Source organism: Oncorhynchus tshawytscha, linkage group LG02 (assembly GCF_018296145.1).
Source record: "Oncorhynchus tshawytscha isolate Ot180627B linkage group LG02, Otsh_v2.0, whole genome shotgun sequence".
Lineage (NCBI taxonomy): Eukaryota > Metazoa > Chordata > Actinopteri > Salmoniformes > Salmonidae > Oncorhynchus > Oncorhynchus tshawytscha.
Genome location: NC_056430.1, coordinates 63,288,884 through 63,309,437, shown reverse-complemented (window position 1 = coordinate 63,309,437; position 20,554 = coordinate 63,288,884). Strand labels below are relative to the sequence as shown.

General features: G+C 43.6%; 1 protein-coding gene and 1 long non-coding RNA gene across 2 annotated transcripts in view; both read left to right on the top strand.

Annotated features, from left to right (window-relative positions):
- Positions 1 to 10,386, top strand: part of LOC112264966 — a 31,022-nt gene extending 20,636 nt beyond the window's left edge. The window contains exons 19-25 of the mRNA XM_024441908.2: positions 1,220 to 1,317; positions 1,467 to 1,603; positions 2,351 to 2,475; positions 5,483 to 5,628; positions 5,793 to 5,895; positions 8,955 to 9,097; positions 9,452 to 10,386. Of these exons, the coding sequence (XP_024297676.1) occupies positions 1,220 to 1,317; positions 1,467 to 1,603; positions 2,351 to 2,475; positions 5,483 to 5,628; positions 5,793 to 5,895; positions 8,955 to 9,097; positions 9,452 to 9,572 (873 nt within the window). The 3' untranslated portion in view covers positions 9,573 to 10,386. The remainder of the gene's footprint in view (positions 1 to 1,219; positions 1,318 to 1,466; positions 1,604 to 2,350; positions 2,476 to 5,482; positions 5,629 to 5,792; positions 5,896 to 8,954; positions 9,098 to 9,451) is intronic.
- LOC121840196 lies at positions 2,487 to 4,155 on the top strand. The gene is made up of 3 exons (XR_006079455.1): positions 2,487 to 2,915; positions 3,482 to 3,750; positions 3,843 to 4,155. It is a non-coding gene; the product is annotated as an uncharacterized LOC121840196 (long non-coding RNA).
- Positions 10,387 to 20,554: the final 10,168 nt, after the last annotated feature.

The window sequence follows — 20,554 nt, the reverse complement described above, 5'->3', positions numbered from 1 at the left end:
CCGAGACCGGGTTGAGTCGAGGCAAAAAAATATGAATAATTCTGCAGCATTGAAGGTTCCCAAGAACACAGTGGCCTCCATCATTCTTAAATGGAAGAAGTTTGGAACCACCAAGACTCTTTCTAGAGCTGGCCGCCCGGCTAAACTGAACAGTCGGGGGAGAAGGACCTTGGTCAGGGAGGTGATCAGGAACCTGATGGTCACTCTAACAGAGCTCCAGAGTTCCTCTGTGGAGATGAGAGAGCCTTCCAGAAGGACAACCATCTCTGCAGCACTCCACCAATCAGGCGTTTATGGTAGACTGGCCACTCTTCAGTAAAAAGCACATGACAGCCCGCTTGGAGTTTTCCAAAAGGCACCTAAAGGAATCTTAGACCATGAGAAACAATATTCTCTGGTCTGATGAAACCAATATTGAACTCTTTGGCCTGAATGTCAAACGTCACATCTGGAGGAAACCTGGCACCATCCCTACGGTGAAGCATGGTGGTGGCAGCATCATACTCTGTGGATGTTTTTCAGCAGCAGGGACTTGGAGACTAGTCAGGATCGAGGGAAAGATGAACGGAGCAAAGTACAGAGTGATCCTTGTTGAAAACCTGCTCAGGACCTCAGACTGGGATGAAGGTTCACCTTCCAACAGGACAACGACTCGAAGCACAGAGCCAAAACAACGCAAGTCTCTGAATGTCCTTGAGTGGCCCAGCCAGAGCCCGGACTTGAACCCGATCTAACATCTCTGGAGAGACATGAAAATATCTGTGCAGTTACGCACCCCATCCAACCTGACAGAGCTTGAGAGGATCTGCAGAGAAGAATGGGAGAAACTCCCCAAATACAGGTGTGCCAACCTTGTAGCATCGTACCCAATAAGACTTGAGGCTGTAATCGCTGCCAAAGGTGCTTCAACAAAGTACTGAGTAAAGGGTCTTGATTACTTATGTAAATGTTTTTTTATTTCTTATGAATTATAAAAACCTGTTTTTGCTTCGTTTGTAGATTGAAGAGGGACAAAAACTATTTAATACATTTTAGAATGTATTAATGTATTAATGTAGAATGTAACAAAATGTGGAAAAAGTCAAGGCTTCTGAATACTTTCAGAATGTACTGTATAAGGTAAAAGAATTGTGATATGTCCCTTTATAAGGGAAATTAGTAACACTGATATTATACGGATTGTAACGAATAATGCTAATTTGTTATTAATTCTTTACAGAGTGTTTTAACTTCTCTCTTCGCCAAAAATGGCTATGATGAGCAGCCAGAGGTTTCTCTACCAAGTGAATTAAACAGTAAAGTCACTGTGACAGAGAAGTAAGTGATGTTCCATTTCATTGTGTGGTGATTTCTGCATGCACAGTATCACTACCTGTTCAAGCCCATTGTTCTTTGGCAGTGGGTTTAGTAAAAGTCTCAAAATATGGATTGCTGTCTCTCAATCACAAAAACATCTCCCAAAATAGTTCATTGAAAAAGAACATCAAGGAATCCAAGAGCAGTCGGTTTTTGGAGAAGGACAAACGCATTCTGGAAGAGCTGAAGAGTCTGCATTGTGACCCACATCCATTCTGCACAGTTTTGCCATTAGAGTCAGACTTCAGTAAGTAAGCAGTATTGGGGTATTGTTTTTAGTGTTATTGATTTGATAACATTTTCCATGAATACCCTTTTGCTTTATAATGATGTTCTTAATGCTTAATATGCTTAGGATAATGCCTTACAATTCATGTCACAGATGTTTATAGACATAACTGCCTATACATCTATAAGTGAATGAATAAAGCATTGTGAATTGTTAGATATTACTTAAATTGTTAGATATTACTGTACTGCTGGAGCTAGGAACACAAGCATTTTGCTACAACCGCAATAACATCTGCTAAATATGTGTATGTGACCAATAAAGTTTGATTTGATTATGAGCAGGTATAATAATTCCTTATGAAACAAAGTGGTTCACTGGCACAGCAAATAAAGTGTTACACATATGCTTATTATGGCTAATGGTGGGAATTCCTAGGGAGTGTTACAAGTCGTCACAACCCCAAGATATGGGTATGCTTACTTCACTCAAATTCTTATTTACAATGGTGGCCAAACCCGGACGACACTGGGCCAATTGTGACTCACCCTATGGGACTCCCAATCACGTTCGGTTGTGATTCAACCTGGAATCGAACCAGGGTGTCTGTAGTGACGCCTCAAGCACTGAGATGCAGTACCTTAGACCGCTGCAACACTCGGGAGCCCGTATGCTAACAGGATTCCTGCTCCCAAAAAACAATAATATCGTTGTTTATGTTGTCTCAAACATTTAATCCCTGTATCTCATTCCATACCTTTTCAGCATTTTGGAAGATTCTCATGCAAGGCCCCCCTGATACACCTTATGAGAACGGAGCCTTTGAACTGTACTGTCAGTTTGGTGCTGAGTACCCTGTCAAACCTCCACTTGTGCGCTTTGTCACACCTGTATCCTTTTACACAAATTAATACATGAAGACAGTGTATTTTGTATTCTGTGACTGCTTACTGCTGTTACAATGAATTTATTCCCATTACCCAGGACTTCTACATTTTCAAAAATGGTGGAATTTACCTGCATGTGAAAGTAATTGTTTTGCTTCCACAACATCATAATTATCCAAACTCACGAGAAACTATAACATTGTCTAAATCGCAACAGCCTGGAAACATTTACAACATTTACACTTTCTGATTCGCAAAGCAACCTATAGTTACATGCAAGTGCAAAAGGTTAAATTGAGGCAGGCTAGTGTGTGGTTAGGGTTAGGGTAAGGTTAAATTAAGGCAGGCTAGTGTGTGGTTAGGGTTAGGGTAAGGTTAAATTAAGGCAGGCTAGTGCGTGGTTAGGGTAAGGTTAAATTGAGGCAGGCTAGTGTGTGGTTAGGGTTAGGGTTAGGGTAAGGTTAAATTGAGGCAGGCTAGTGTGTGGTTAGGGTTAAATTGAGGCAGGCTAGTGCGTGGTTAGGGTTAGGGTAAGGTTAAATTGAGGCAGGCTAGTGTGTGGTTAGGGTTAGGGTAAGGTTAAATTGAGGCAGGCTAGTGTGTGGTTAGGGTTAGGGTAAGGTTAAATTGAGGCAGGCTAGTGTGTGGTTAGGGTTAGGGTAAGGTTAAATTGAGGCAGGATAGTGTGTGGTTAGGGTTAGGGTAAGGGTAAATTGAGGCAGGCTAGTGTGTGGTTAGGGTTAGGGTAAGGTTAAATTGAGGCAGGCTAGTGTGTGGTTAGGGTTAGGAGGCAGGCTAAGGTTAAATTGAGGCAGGATAGTGTGTGGTTAGGGTTAGGGTAAGGGTAAATTGAGGCAGGCTAGTGTGTGGTTAGGGTTAGGGTAAGGTTAAATTAAGGCAGGCTAGTGTGTGGTTAGGGTTAGGGTAAGGTTCAATTGAGGCAGGCTAGTGTGTGGTTAGGGTAAGGTTAAATTGAGGCAGGCTAGTGCGTGGTTAGGGTTAGGGTAAGGTTAGGGTAAGGTTAAATTGAGGCAGGCTAGTGTGTGGTTAGGGTTAGGGTAAGGTTACATTGAGGCAGGCTAGTGTGTGGTTAGAGTTAGGGTAAGGTTACATTGAGGCAGGCTAGTGTGTGGTTAGGGTTAGGGTAAGGTTACATTGAGGCAGGCTAGTGTGTGGTTAGGGTTAGGGTAAGGTTAAATTGAGGCAGGCTAGTGTGTGGTTAGGGTTAGGGTAAGGTTAAATTGAGGCAGGCTAGTGTGTGGTTAGGGTTAGGGTAAGGTTAAATTAAATTGAGGCAGGCTAGTGTGTGGTTAGGGTTAGGGTAAGGGTTAGGTTTAAATTGAGGCAGGCTAGTGTGTGGTTAGGGTAAGGTTAAATTGAGGCAGGCTAGTGTGTGGTTAGGGTTAGGCTAAGGTTAAATTGAGGCAGGATAGTGTGTGGTTAGGGTTAGGGTAATGTTCAATTGAGGCAGGCTAGTGTGTGGTTAGGGTTAGGGTAAGGTTCAATTGAGGCAGGCTAGTTGTGTGGTTATGGTAAGGTTAAATTGAGGCAGGCTAGTGCGTGGTTAGGGTTAGGGTAAGGTTAAATTGAGGCAGGCTAGTGTGTGGTTAGGGTTAGGGTAAGGTTACATTGAGGCAGGCTAGTGTGTGGTTAGGGTTAGGGTAAGGTTACATTGAGGCAGGCTAGTGTGTGTTAGGGTTAGGGTAAGGTTACATTGAGGCAGGCTAAGGTTACATTGAGGCAGGCTAGTGTGTGGTTAGGGTTAGGGTAAGGTTAAATTGAGGCAGGCTAGTGTGTGGTTAGGGTTAGGGTAAGGTTAAATTGAGGCAGGCTAGTGTGTGGTTAGGTTAGGGTAAGGTTAAATTGAGGCAGGCTAAGGTTAAATTAGTGTGTGGTTAGGCAGGCTAGTGTGTGGTTAGGGTTAGGGTAAGGTTAAATTGAGGCAGGCTAGTGTGTGGTTAGGGTTAGGGTAAGGTTAAATTGAGGCAGGCTAGTGTGTGGTTAGGGTTAGGCTAAGGTTACATTGAGGCAGGCTAGTGTGTGGTTAGGGTTAGGGTAAGGTTACATTGGTTAGGGTAAGGTTACATTGAGGCAGGCACTAGTGTGTGGTTAGGGTTAGGGTAAGGTTACATTGATGCAGGCTAGTGTGTGGTTAGGGTTAGGGTAAGGTTAAATTGAGGCAGGCTAGTGTGTGGTTAGGGTTAGGGTAAGGTTAAATTGAGGCAGGCTAGTGTGTGGTTAGGGTTAGGGTAAGGTTAAATTGAGGCAGGCTAGTGTGTGGTTAGGGTTAGGGTTAAGGTTAAATTGAGGCAGGCTAGTGTGTGGTTAGGGTTAGGGTAAGGTTAAATTGAGGCAGGCTAGTGTGTGGTTAGGGTTAGGGTAAGGTTCAATTGAGGCAGGCTAGTGTGTGGTTATGGTAAGGTTAAATTGAGGCAGGCTAGTGTGTGGTTATGGTAAGGTTAAATTGAGGCAGGCTAGTGTGTGGTTAGGGTTAGGGTAAGGTTAAATTGAGGCAGGCTAGTGTGTGGTTAGGGTTAGGGTAAGGTTCAATTGAGGCAGGCTAGTGTGTGGTTATGGTAAGGTTAAATTGAGGCAGGCTAGTGTGTGGTTATGGTAAGGTTAAATTGAGGCAGGCTAGTGTGTGGTTAGGGTTAGGGTAAGGTTAAATTGAGGCAGGCTAGTGTGTGGTTAGGGTTAGGGTAAGGTTCAATTGAGGCAGGCTAGTGTGTGGTTATGGTAAGGTTAAATTGAGGCAGGCTAGTGTGTGGTTAGGGTAAGGTTAAATTGAGGCAGGCTAGTGTGTGGTTAGGGTTAGGGTAAGGTTCGAAAATGAAAACACCTCATAACAAAAACACCCATGGATTTGAAAGGCCGCCACTCTCAGAAGCTCAGACTAAAATGGACAACAAATATAGCTCTGTTGATATGTTTCTGGTGTGATTTCAGGCTGAAATATCATGTTTGTTAAATGTTTTCATACCATTATGAAATACTCTTAATGTGGACAAAGGTGTACCACTGCAACGTAAACAATGTGGGTCGTATCTGCCACAACATATTTGAGCGCAACTACTCGGCTAACATAACCATGAGAGAGATCTTGGATGCTGTGTATGGCCTGCTCATCGTCCCTGAACCTGAAGATCCACTGGACAGGTTGACTTGAACAATTATTTGACACTATACAACAGTCATTTGAATTATTTTGATGTCATTTCAAATCCATCTTAGTTTCCAAATGGTATATTGTATATATTATATTGAATATGTTGAGTACATGCCTACATTAATATTATCTAAATGAAAATGTTTTGTAAAAGTATTTTGGCAGAGGAATTCCTAACCAGCAGAGAAAAATATGAACAAGAGGCCAAGAAAAACACAGAGGAAACTGCAGGCAATTCAATGAATGACATGGAACAGGTGAATGCACATATTCCTCTCGCCCCCCTTTTTTCATTGTTCAGCAATTTGACTTATTTAGATATGTGTTTCCTTAGTTTAAAAGCAGTCTAAGGACAACGAGTAACTGCATTCCACACTTTGGTTTTGATATACTAGCAATTGTAAACCAATCTCCCCTGTCTAACATGTTATCAAATGTAATTCACCTCATAAATGTATTGTGTCACAAGAAATTTGAAATGTAAACATTTAAAACATGTGAACAGAATTGTGACTTTTAGCTTTTAACCTTCCTGAGACACACACACACACACACACACACACACACACACACACACACACACACACACACACACACACACACACACACACACACACACACACACACACACACACACACACACACACACACACACACACACACACACACACACACACACACACACAAACACACAAGGAATTGGAAGCAAAGCGTCAGACTAATCCTCATTATCACTCCAGACCTGACTGCCCTTGACCAGCACAAAAACATCCTGTGGCGGGACTGCAATAGCATCGAATAGTCCCAGCGATATGCAACTGTGCAGGGAAGTCAGGAACCAATACATGCAGTCAGTCAGGAAAGCAAAGCCTAGCTTTTTCAAACAGAAATTTGCATCCTGTAGCTCTAACTCTTAAAAGTTTTGGGACACTGTAAAGTCCATGGAGAACAAGAGCACCTCCTCCCAGCAGCCCACTGCTAGGTAACACAGTCAACACCGATAAATCCATGATAATCGAACATTTCAATAAGAATTTCTCTACGGCTGGCCATGCTTTCCTCTTGGCTACCCCAACCCCGGCCAACAGCCCCCCTCTTTCTGGACCCTCTCTTTCTAAAACTATCCGCCGCCATTGTTGCAACCCCTATTACCAGTCTGTTCAACCTCTCTTTCATATCCTCCGAGATCCCTAAAGATTGGAAAGCTGCCGCGGTCATCCCTGTCTTCAAAGGGGGAGACACTAGACCCAAACTGTAACAGACCTATATCCATCCTGTCCTGCCTTTCTAAAGTCTTCGAAAGCCAAGTTAACAAACAGATCACCGACCATTTCGAATCCCACTGTACCTTCTTCGCTTGGCAATCCGGTTTCTGAGCTGGTCACGGGTGCAGCCACTCTCAAGGTACTAAATGATATCATAACCGCCATCGATAAAAACCAGTACTATGCAGCCATCTTCATTGACCTAGCCAAGGCTTTCGACTCTGTCAATCACCGTATTCTCATCGGCAGACTCAACAGACTTGGTTTCTCAAATGACCCCCTCGCCTGGTTCACCAACTACTTTGCAGACAGAGTTCAGTGTATCAAATCGAAGGGCCTGTTGTCCGGACCTCTGGCAGTCTCTATGGCGGTACCACAGGGTTCAATTCTCGGGCTGACTCTTTTCTCTGTATATATCAACGATGTCGCTCTTGCTGCGGGTGATTCCCTGATCCACCTCTACGCAGACGACACCATTCTGTATACATCTGGCCCTTCTTTGGACACTGTGTTAACAAACCTCCAAACGAGCGCAGGGTAGCCTAGTGTTTAGAGCGTTGGACTAGTAACCGGAAGGTTGCAAGTTCAAATCCCCGAGCTTACAAGGTACAAATACCTGAACAGGTAGTTAGCCCACTGTTCCTAGGCCGTCATTGAAAATAAGAATTGGTTCTTAACTGACTTGCCTAGTTAAATAAAGGTTTAAACCATTTAAAAAAAGCCATACAACACTCCTTCTGTGGCCTCCAACTGATCTTAAACGCTAGTAAAACCAGATGCATGCTTTTCAACCGTTTGCTGCTGGCACCCGCCCGCCTGACTAGCATCACGACCCTGGACGGTTCTAACCTAGAATATGTAGACAACTACAAATACCCAGGTGTCTGGATAGACTGTAAACTCTCCTTCCAGACTCATATTAAACATCTCCAATCCAAAATCAAATCTAGAATCGGCTTCCTATTTCGCAACAAAGCCTCCTTCGCTCACTGCTCCAAACTTAGCCTAGTAAAACTGACTAACCTACCGATCCTCGACAATGTCATCTACAAAATAGCTTCCAATGCTCTACTTAGCAAACTGGATGCAGTCTATCACAGTGCCATCCGTTTTGTTACCAAAGCCCCTTACACCACCCACCACTGCGACCTGTATGCTCTAGTCGGCTGGCCCTCACTACATATTCGTCGCCAGACCCACTGGCTCCAGGTCATCTATAAATCTATGCTAGGTAAAGCACTGCCTTATCTCAACTCACTGGTCACGATAACAACACCCACCCGTAGCATGCAATCCAGCAGGTATATCTCACTGGTCATCCCCAAAGCCAACACCTACTTTGGCCGCCTTTCCTTCCAGTTCTCTGCTGCCAGTGACTGGAACGAATTGCAAAAATCGCTGAAGCTGGAGACTTTTATCTCCCTCACCAACTTTAAACATCTGCTATCTGAGCAGCTAACCGATCGCTGCAGCTGTACATAGTCCATCTGTAAATAGCCCACCCAATCTACCTACCTCATCCCCATTTTGTTTTTATTTACTTTTCTGCTCTTTTCCACACCAGTATCTCTACTTGCACACCATCATCTGCTCATTTATCACTCCAGTGTTAATCTGCTAAATTGTAATTACTTCGCTACTATGGCCTATTTATTGCCTTACCTCCTCACTCCATTTGCACACACTGTATGTTGACTCTTTTTTTCTATTGTGTTATTGACTGTACGCTTGTTTATTCCATGTGTAACTCTGTGTTGATGTTTGTGTCGCACTGCTTTGCTTTATCTTGGCCAGGTCGCAGTTGTAAATGAGAACTTGTTCTCAACTAGCCTACCTGGTTAAATAAAGGTGAAATATATATAATAAAATAAAAAATCAATAAGAATAAAATGCTGAAACACATACCACTGTTGTGTGTAGTATACTACTATGTATATAAGCAGCACACCTTCTTGGTTTCCAGGTTTGTCAGGTTCTACATTTGTTTGAACAGCAAGTACTTTTGTTTAACAGGATACACGATAAGATAATCCTATATTGTTTACTTACAGAAATTGGTGGGTGAAGAGTTGACTAAGAAGTTCACTCCCTCACATCTAATTTGTCCGCTATCCAAGAAGATGTTCATTGATCCAGTTAAAAACCAGGATGGAACAGTTTATGAGCGAAAGGACATTGAGAAACATCTACAAATGTAAGTGTGTTGCTGGATTCTGAATATTGATTAGAATTATACATTCATGTACTACTACTAATAGTGCACTCAAATTATTACAACAAGTAAATCTTTGATCCTTCTGTAGTGACGGAATGAATTGTTTGTCATTCCTTACGTGCACAACTGTAGAACTGAAGCAACACATTGAGTTTGATTGAGTTTTTTCTCTCAATATTCTCCAAACAAGAAGTATAAACAAGTATTTGCCAGGACTGGGAGAATCTTTTGTAGTCCGTTATGTCTGTAAACATTACAACGAAATAGCTAAATTAATAAATGAATTGACCCCATTTTTTTATGAGAATGGTCTACACTCTTACCCTTTTACAGGCAAAGGACTGATCCAAAAACAAAGAAACTTCTAAGACGAACTGACCTCAAGCCAGACACAGCCATGCAGAAAATGGTGAGGGAGCACCGCAGAAAGGAATATATGGAGACAAGTGTTTGAAAACACAACATGGCAGCCAAACTGTCTTCCTGTCGAATGCATTTTTGGGAGAAACATGATGATGGTGAGGGAAGCGTTACCCATTGGGTTATTGAATGGTATGAGATGTTCCAGAGGGCCATCTATGTTTTATCTACGCACTTCATGGGTAACCAGCTAAGATTTATATTATGCTAATTTTCTGTTAAACTCTGTTATTAATCAGGAGCATTTTGTTATGTTAAAATTAGTTGTGTATCACAGTTGTCATTAGACTGTTGTGATAATCAGATATCTAGGAGATTCCCAATATCTTAATATAATGACATGGGTTACTTTTAAATATGCTGTTAAGCCAAATTCAATGATTCAAGGTCGAGGGCCCACATTAATGATGGTGTTTTCAGTAGTTTACTTTATTTAAACTTAACACAGTGATTTAAAGAGGCAATCTGAAGTTCAGACAATAACAAAAGAGGACACCCCGCCACTGACATCGTAAACAGCTGAGGGATGGTGCTGGAGGTATGTAACCACTCTCAAATTCATGGACAGAGCTATGGATGCATATACTGACCATCCATGATATCAAAAGCATAGTTTTAACCTTGTTTGAAGGCTATGCTGTGTTTGTTTACACGTACATTGTTTACAAAGCACGGTGTAAAAAAAGCTTAGAATTTGGGTTCTAACAATTGAACTAAGCACGAGGCATTTTTACGTTGTTTTCCTCAAGAATCAATGGCTATATGTGACTAATTTCAGGAAACTAGGCGCATAAACGTTTTTTTTTGGGGGGGGGGGGGCAGAAATGCCTTCTGGAACATGTGCAATTTTATGTGCCTTAACAACAAACTTGTATGCCATTTATAAATACGAATAAAATTGTTAAACCTCTTAAGGATTGGCCCCTTTTTTTCAATTTTCGGCTAAAATGACATACCCAAATCTAACTGCCTGTAGCTCAGGCACTGAAGCAAGGATATGCATATTCTTGGTACCATTTGAAAGGAAACACTTTGAAGTTTGTGGAAATGTTAAAGGAATGTAGGAGAATATAACACATTAGATCTGGTAAAAGATAATACAAAGAACATTTGATTGCAAATATGCAGAGGGAGTTAAAAAGAGAACACACTGTTGTATAAAACACCCGTCTCCGGATTATATCTTCAAAGTAAGGGCAATCTTAGCATCCGTGACAGAGAGGGAGAAGCGTCCATCCATAAGATAGTCTAGCTTGCTACATTTTCACATATTATACATTTCTAATTTTGTCAGAAAGTCAAGGTGTACTGTTAGCTAGCTAGCTAATGTTAGCTGGCTGGCTCGCTAGCTAACGTTATGTGTATGATCTGTGTAGTAATATTATTTGTATCTCAGAGCCATTTGCATTGCTAGTTATAGCCTAATGTTAGCTAGCTAGCATTGAACCTGATTGGTTAGCTACCTGCAGATTCATGCGGGGTAGTAACATTATGAGTTGGGATTATGGTTCATTGTTTAGCTAGCTAGCTACATGACTAAACAAAAGACAAGTAACTATGTAAGTAACAATTTCACTACACCTTCTGTATCCTGTGGATGTGACAAATAAACTTCGATTTTATTTGATATAGTATGTGTTTACCAGAGACAGTAATGTGAAGAACATGACCTGCACCAAAGTCAAATTAGGATATAATGTTAGGCCAATGAGACAGTGTCCAAGTTCTAAGATTCTCTCTCTCTCTCTCTCTCTCACACACACACACACACACACACACACACACACACACACACACACACACACACACACACACACACACACACACACACACACACACACACACACACACAGTGGCAGAAATAACTGTAATTTTCAAATCGAGTAAAGAAAATACATTAGAAGTCAAGATGAGTATAGCAATTCTATTGTCTTTCATTACTTCTAACGAGGTCAAACCAGCCTGTTCTTGTCTCTTCAATTGAATTGAAACGACAAAAGACGTAATATCATCATATCCATCACATTCGGATGAACTGATCTGCGTAACGGTAAGACAAGTTGGTGGTTCATGCACAGTGTTTGCGCTCTATCATCTACTGCCCATGCTGTGGGCTCAGGCTAACGTTATTGCTATACAATTCACAAGGCCTTTTAGAGCTCTGATGCAAACCTCGGCCGTGGTGTAAAATCTGTCTTATTTCCCCGAAGAAATAACATATTGGCACTTTTTCACAACGGCACACTTCTATTGAGAACGAAACATTAGCGAAATAAAATCCATTACAATTTTTTGAAGCTTCGAGATCACCAGTATGCTGGGGTTTTTCTTTCAATGAAATAACATTTTCTTTCAGTACTAATTATTGTAGGAGAGGTGGAGCAGGTGGGTCAGAGAGAGAGAAAGGAAGGGAAGGTGAGAAACAGAGAGAGAGAGTGGAAGGAGTGTGTATTTCAGAGCTGAGAGCTTTAATAGGATGAGTAGTCTAGCTGGCTACTAGGCCATTAACAGATAGAGAGAGAGGGGGGAGATGGAGAAGGAGAGAGAGAGAGAGAGGGGAGGAGAGGGAGAAGAAGCGAGAGAGAGAGAGAGGGGAGGAGAGGGAGAACAAGCGAGAGAGAGAGAGAGAGAGAGAGAGAGAGAGAGGGAGAAGAAGCGAGAGAGCAGCATCTCTGCGTTAATAAAAGAGGCCTTTTGCAGGAGACTGATTAGAAATATAATTTCCTGACTCTTGCTTTTTTTTCTCATTAAATTGGGCGATGTAGGCCTGGGATATATATAATAACCTGGAGAGGGGTATACAATAACAGAGGGGTGATAGACAGAGAGTGAATTCTCACTCACTCACTCACTCAATCACACGCACACTCATCCATGCACATGCACATGCACACACACACACACACACACTGACAAAACGCTAGCTAAAACCTGATGGCGGGCACGTGGCGCAGGCGCTTAAATCTAATTCTGCCCTCGCCACTGTGATTTGTTTCCACGGTAGTTTAATCTCGCCTGCCTCTTCTGTCCCTCAAATAAAACCCAGGCATAAATAAACCAGCAGCTTTACTGTGAGACCAGCCAGGCACACAAACACCCACTCTATTTTCTAACGCCATGGTTGTGACTTATTTCTTTTAAAGATTCTACGACTGCTGTCAGGCCTATACACCCATGCAGTAATTAACTGGTATATTACATCATTATTGGCATTACTAATTACTATTATTAACAGCCTGCATAATTATAATTATTCATTTGTCTTAATAGCATTTGATAATAATATTAATGTTAGATATCACTACTACAAATGTCCAGTTGAAGTCTGGAAGTTTACATACACTTAGGCTGGAGTCATTAAAACTCGTTTTTCAACCACTCCACACATTTCTTATTAACAAACTATAGTTTTGGCAAGTCGGTTAGGACATCTACTTTGTGCATGACACAAGTCATTTTTCCAACAATTGTTTACAGACAGATTATTTCACTTATAATTCACTGTATCACAATTCCAGTGGGTCAGAAGTTTACATACACTAAATTGACTGTGCCTTTAAACAGCTTGGAAAATTCCAGAAAATTATGTAATGGCTTTAAAGCTTCTGATAGGCTAATTGACATCATTCGAGTGTACCTGTGGATGCATTTCAAGGCCTGCCTTCAAACTCAGTGCCTCTTTGCTTGACATCATGGGAAAATCCAAAGAAATTATTCAAGACTGGTTCATCCCTGGGATCAATTTCCAAATGCCTGAAGGTGCCACATTCATCTGTACAAACAATAGCACGCAAGTATAAACACCACGGGACCACGCAGCCGTCATACCACTACAGAAGGAGACGCATTCTGTCTCCTAGAGATGAACGTATTTTGGTGCGAAAAGTGCAAATAAATCCCAGAACAACAGCAAAGGACCCTGTGAAGATTCTGGAGGAAACAGGTACAAATGTATCTATATCCACAGTCCTATATCGACATAACCTGAAAGGCCGCTCAGCAAGGAAGAAGCCACTGCTCCAAAACCACCATAAAAAAGCCAGACTAGGGTTAGGGAAACAAAAATATAACTTTGGCCATAAGGACCATCGTTATGTTTGGAGGAAAAAGGGGGAGGCTTGCAAGCCGAAGACCACCATCCTAACCGTGAAGCACAGGGGTGGCAGCATAATGTTGTGGGGGTGCTTGCTGCAGGAGGAACTGGTGCACTTCACAAAATAGATGGCATCATGAGGAGGGAACAATATGTGGATATATTGAAGCAACATCTCAAGACATCTGTTAGGAAGTTAAAGCTTGGTCGCAAATGGGTCTTCCAAATGAACAATAACCCCAAGCATAGTTCCAAAGTTGTGGCAAAGTGGCTTAAGGACAACAAAGTCAAGGTATTGGAGTGTCCATGACAAAGTCCTGACCTCAATCCCATAGAGAATTTGTTGGCAGAACTGAAAAAGCTTTTGCGAGCAAGGAGGCCCACAAACCTGACTCAGTTACACCAGCTCTGTCAGGTGGACTGGGCCAAAATTCACCCAACTTATTGTGGGAAGCTTGTGGAAGGGTACCCAACACGTTTGACCCAAGTTAAATAATTTAAAGGCAATGCTACCAAATACTAATTGGGTGTATGTTAACCTCTGACCCACTGGGAATGTGATGAAAGAAATAGAAGCTGAAATAAATAATTATCTCTACTATTATTCTGACATTTCACTTTCTTAAAATAAAGTGGTGATTCTAACTACCCCAAGACAGGGAATTTTTACTTGGATTTAATGTCAGGAATTGTGAAAAACTGAGTTTAAATGTATTTGGCTAAGGTGTGTGTAAACTTCCGACTTCAAATGTATTACTAAAAAATATTGTTGTACGTAGAGTTGCTCATATACTGTAAATGTATACATATTTTCTAAATACACATATATCTTGATGACATTATTACAAGTTAGCAAGGCCATTCTGGGATGAACCAGGCAGTGTTTCCCTGCAGAGGGAGAGATGGCCTGATAAGTAGAGGTAATAAATAGCCCAATCCAGGCGTGAACAGCCTTTTCTCTCTCTCTCCCCTTTCTCTCTCTCACTCACTCCAGCCCCTGTGGCCCAAAAGGCATCTGCTGCTCATGCTGATGTCATCTGGAGATAATAACCAGGCCCAGCGTGGCACCAGACCACAGCCAGCGCTACGCCTCCGTCCTCTCTGCCGTGCTTCGGCTTACTGGGAGAAGATCTGGCAACCTGAGGCTGAGGAGGATAGCAACTCATGCACTACTGGCAGTCAGCCCCATAGACGCAGGGTTGGGGAGCAGTGAGGGACCGCAATAAGGGGTTACTGGGGTCTGGCAACCTTCGGATGGAGAGTTTCAAGGATCTGGCAACCTCGGAGGTCTGCGGTAGAGATTGCACCCCCTGCAGGAAGCCCCATAGCCGAAGGGTGTTAGGGACCCAGAGAGGGGGATCTGCAGTGCACTGCTGGGATCTGGCAACTCGCAGCTATGGTGAAATACAAGTGCAACAACTCAACAGTCACCACACTGCTATATAAACACTAAAACAACCAGATAACCTTGTTTCCAGTGTGTGTGGGAGGTATTTGGTTGGCATGGCTAATCGAGGCTAACCATTTTACTCCCCTTGTCCTAGTCCTAGAAGGCTCCATCCAGCCCCACTACCACCTGCCTTACCACAGCTTTTTTCCCACAACCCACCAGGGACGCCAACCCCCAACCCCCCAAACCCCCCAACACATTACCACAGAGTGGCCACTCTCACCCTAATCCCCCTCCCCTGCCTCCTCCTCAGTGGTTTGTAGGAAATCTATTGCTGTGTCTCAAATGGTACCCTATTCCCTGTTTAATGCCCTATGGGCCCTGGTCAAAGCTAGTGCACTGTATAGGGAGTAGGGTGCCATTTGGTACGCAGTCAATGTGTTCACTTTCCTAGAGTGGTTAAGAGCACCAGCAACATGGAATTGGAAGGTAACTAACTCGACACTCTTGCCATTTCCTAAAGGGTTTCTAAAATGGGTGTGAGTGGGAGAATTAAGTTACTTTGGGTGGGTAAGATGGTTCAGGCCTGGTCTCTCTGCCCACCTGCACTGCGGACCATTACAATGGCTATTAAAGCTCCTGCTAGCACGTGTCAATCTCTCCATTTGGACTCAGAGTGGGAGGACTATTAAATGACTGGATGGGCTGCTGCTTCCTACTTCTCAGTCTGTCTGTTTCCCTCTCTTTCTGTCTGTCTCCTCCCCCTCCTCTGTCTCTTTTTAACTCCATCTCTCTCCCTCTCTCTCTCTGTAACTGTCTGCTGTCTGCGAGCATCAACTCCTCGGCTGACACTGATGCCTGCCTGCCTTCCTGCCTCTCTCTCGCTCTCCATCTCTGTGGAGGAGAGGAAAGAAGGAAGCAGGGTAGACAGAGAAATCAAATTGTCTTCATATAATTCCCTCTGACATCCAATTCAGACTGCTGGAGGAGGGGGTGGGCTGTGGTGGTAACCTGAGGAGGAGGGATGTGTGTGTGTCTGGGTGTGTCTGTGAGTGCGTGTGCCTGTGTGTGTGTGTGTGGTGGGAGGGGGGTCATTTAGCTGTGGGCAGATATTCAGAATCCCCCCTTGCTCCGTGTCAGATGGAGCACAGATCAACCAAGGGATGAAGGCTCCCCTCAAGTCAACACGCGTACACACACACACACACACACACACACACACACACACACACACACACACACACACACACACACACACACACACACACACACACACACACACACACACACACACACACACACACACACACACACACACACACACACACACACACTTCTTCAAGGATAGACTGACCAATACTCTTTCTTTCAAAATAAAGTTCTTTCATGTTACAACCATGCATGAAACAAATACCACTGAAAGCAATTTAAGGAGGCAATTTAGATTCATTTGAATAACCTACATACATTTACATAAATTGCAATCAATTGCATAACCAAATATCCCAAACACTGTGACCGACCTAAGTAATACACACCAAAAGAAGCAGTATCAACAGACCGAAGCTCATCGCTATCCAGGGATTGCTTGAGAGGAAATGATGTCATAATTAAAAGGTATTGGTATTTTCTCTCAGGGACTCAGCAGTGCTCAGCAGGTCAGCTAATACATGGTCATCATAGAGCCACGAGGACCGTGCTGGTCAGAGTATCTATCTCCATGGTGACCTGTCCACTCATATACCATTTTCACTCTATGGTGCCGACCCCAACCACAGACTGCTAGCGCTGGCATTGTATGCTCACCCTGTACCAGCATGCTTCCAACAGCTTTATAGGGCGTCAGGTAGCCTAGTGCTGAGGGTGTTGGGATAGTAACCGAAAGGTCGCTATTGAATCCACAAGGTGAACGATCCATCGATGTGCCCTTGAGCAAGGCACTTAACCCTAATTGCTCCAGGGTCTCCCGTTAATAATGGCTGACCCTGGCTGTGACCCCACTCTCCCAGGGCGTCTTAGGGAGAGTGGGATAAACACATTTCCAATTCACATCTGTATTCACACACAATTGTACATGTGTGAAATAGGACAAATATAAGCAGCCACTAAAGTGGATGAGTAACCAGGCATGACCAGTTCAGCTTGGCTCAGTAGTGAGAAAAGGATAGTAGTGAGACTGACTGCATGGGCCTTACTAGTCCACCTGGTTCGCTCTGCAGACCAAGCTGGTTTGCTCTGCAGACCAAGCTGGTTCGCTCTGCAGACCAAGCTGGTTCGCTATGCTGACCAAGCTGATTCACTCTGCTGGCAAAGCTGGTTCACTCTGCTGACCAAGCTGGTTCACTCTGCTGACCAAGCTGATTCACTCTGCTGTCCAAGCTGGTTCGCTCTGCTGTCCAAGCTGGTTCACTCTGCTGACCAAGCTGGTTCGCTCTGCAGACCAAGCTGGTTCACTTTGCTGACCAAGCTGGTTCACTCTGCTGACCAAGCTGGTTCACTCTGCTGACCAAGCTGGTTTACTCTGCTGACCAAGCTGGTTCACTCTGCTGACCAAGCTGGTTCACTCTGCTGACCAAGCTGGTTCACTCTGCTGAGCAACTACTTCTCTTTGTCATCCGTCTGTTTTTGTTACCACAACGCCCTTCAGGCCTCCTACACAGCCTATGGAAGCCCCTAAATCCCCCTTTCTTTCTCTCTCTCATTATTTCTCTCTCTTTACCCCATTCTATCTATCCCTCCTCTTTCTCTTCCCCATTTGCGCTCTGTTACTTCACTCCGCTCTTTTTCAGTCTCTTTCTTTCTTCTCTCTCTCTCACTACTGACTGCTCTGTGGATGGCCCCTCTGTCCCGTGAGTTCTCTGACCCTGACTCTCCTCGACCCCTCACACAATGGTGCTTCACACACTGTCACCAGCCTCACTGCACTCTCGGTATTCACTTGGAGAAACACAGGGAGAGGGTGAGATACAGAGAGAGAGGGAGGGACAGAGAAACAGAGGGAGAGAGAGGGAGAGAGAGAAACAGAGGGAGGGAGAGGTAGAGGGAGAGACTGTACTATTTACTGTAACCTACTACAGGTGTGCACAGTGAACCAAAAGTGTGCTCCATGGAAATCGGTGGCTACAAATGATAGAATCTTGCTGGAGCAGTGCAATGCTCTGATCTGTAATGGATTCAAAAAAACACCACCAATTCTATAACTGTGTGTACAGAAAATATTGATGGAGCAGAACATGAGGGCTAGCTCCATGCTGGTACACACAGGGGGCGGGAGCTGGCTGAGTTCTTTCTCTCTGTGTGTGTGTGTGTGTGTGTGTGTGTGTGTGTGTGTGTGTGTGTGTGTGTGTGTGTGAGAGAGAGAGAATAAGTGTGTGTATGACAGGTTTCTGGACAGATTCACACGAGGGAGCTGCCACTCCTTGGTCACTTGCTTCACACCATGCCAGGTCAGCAGTGGGTCAGCACTAAGCAAGGAAGACAGAGAGACACAGAGAGAGAGAGAGAATGACAGGACCCTGAGTGTAAATAAGAGAGAAAACATTTGAAGAAGTGTAGCTGTACAGAGAGAGAACGAATGGCAGAGAGAGAGAAGTAGAGAGAGAACTAGAAGCAGAGAGAGAGAGAGAGAGAGAGAGAGAGAGAGAGGCAGAGAGAGAGAGAGAAAGATCAAACATTAATTTCTTGTACAGCACATAGCAGCAGGAGCCGTGGCACAGTACCAAAGGAAACGAAAGGCAAGAGTTGAAATGAGAGAGCGTTTGTTTTCGATGTGTTTCGGTTTGTAATGACTGAAGTGAAGAGCACATTTTTAAGTTCTAGTTCAGAGTCATGAGTGGGCTGTTGTTTTCAATTAGAGCCACGGTTTCCCTCCCTTGTTTAAATATGCAATGCTTGGCTGTGAAACCATTTACTTTGATAGACTGCACTGCTAAATGAGAGGAAACCAGTATAGAAAAGGCACAGGCAGCATGGGGGAGCGTTTAGACACTGAAATAAATCTGGAGGGATTGCAAGTGACATGCCTGCAGCTCCGACATCCAAACTCGATCAATTAAACATCAAATCCTGATCCTCCACCATAGTTCTCCCTGCCAAACCCGTTCTTCGTTGCTTTAATCCTCAATGCTGAAACCCAGCCCAGTTCCCAAGCTAGTGTGGAGAAAGAAAACAATCAAAGCATGTTAAAGTAGCCCTATGGTGCAGGGGTGTTGGGGGAAGACAGTATGTGTGCGTGAGTGGGGGGGCAGTGTGTGTGTCTGTGTGTGAGGCATGGTGTGTGTATGTGTCTGTGTGAGCGAGGGAGACCGTGTGTGTGTGAGAGGCATGGGGGATAGGGTGTGTGGGCTGTGGGCTGTGGCCAAACCCCTCCTCCTCCTCCTCTCCCCTCTATAGCAGGGTCTTGGCTGCGTTCACAGTGCAGGCATGTCACTGTCTTTAACAAACTCTGACATCACACAAATCACTGGAGTGGTTACTCGGCAACTGGAGGGGATTTTGGACCCCGCTGGAGCCAAAACCGTCTTCCACTGGGGAATTTGATTCAGTGGAAGTCTTCACAGATAAACAGCCAAGTCAATAACCACCACAAGAGCTAAAGGGGGACGTTGATTCAGTCTTCTGTTTTCCTGCCAGTAGACGGATATCAGAGAAGTCAACTCTGACATACGGCCAGAGAAACGCCTGCCCAGTCTGCCACATGCACGTCAGATAGGAAAGACGTGCTGTTTTCACATTGTGGTGAAATCCCCAAATCTATTTCCCACTCACTCTTAATCTTCCCTCTCTCTCACCATCTTTTTTTCCTCTTTCAACCACTCCCACGAACTGTTATTCATTTCTTTCTGTCTCCCCCGTGTGGCCGTTGACATTTATAGGCAGGAATGCAGTCAATGCACCCGAAACCCAAACCAACATTTGACAGTTGACTTTTAATTTGAGGTAGAATTTGTAAGTGGTGAAAACTCATACCTCCCAACTCCAAAGTGAAGAGTATGATGTCATATCACATGTTTATCTTGTGAGAAACCCCATAAAATGTGAGTGATACGCCAGAGGTTGTGGTCATGAGGTCTCTTAATTGTAAAATACTTAAATTGACTATTTTATATCATTATAAAGTCATTTAGCACACATCTAATATATTTTGGTAGAAAAATGAACGAGCGGTTCTGCAAGCATCTCCAATTTTATGCTGCCGGTGGCGGAGCTGAATTTGAGTTTTCTACAGCAGGAAAATAATCCTGCAGCGAAAGGATTATTATGTGGATAATAATCTATGTACATTTTTGTAGTGGTTTCTACATTTTTTGGAAGTGAAGAACAAATCACAAACTTTTTAAACCTCAAATACACTACAAGTTTGACATTTCCTGCATTGCATGACGGTTCCCCTGCAACAGGGTGATCCAATTAAGATCCTACACTCAAAGGCTGCGTTTAGACAGGCAGTCCAATTCAGATCTTTTTTTCACTAATTGGTCTTTTGGCCAATCACATCAGATCTTTCAACATCCGATTTTTTTCTGAGCTGATC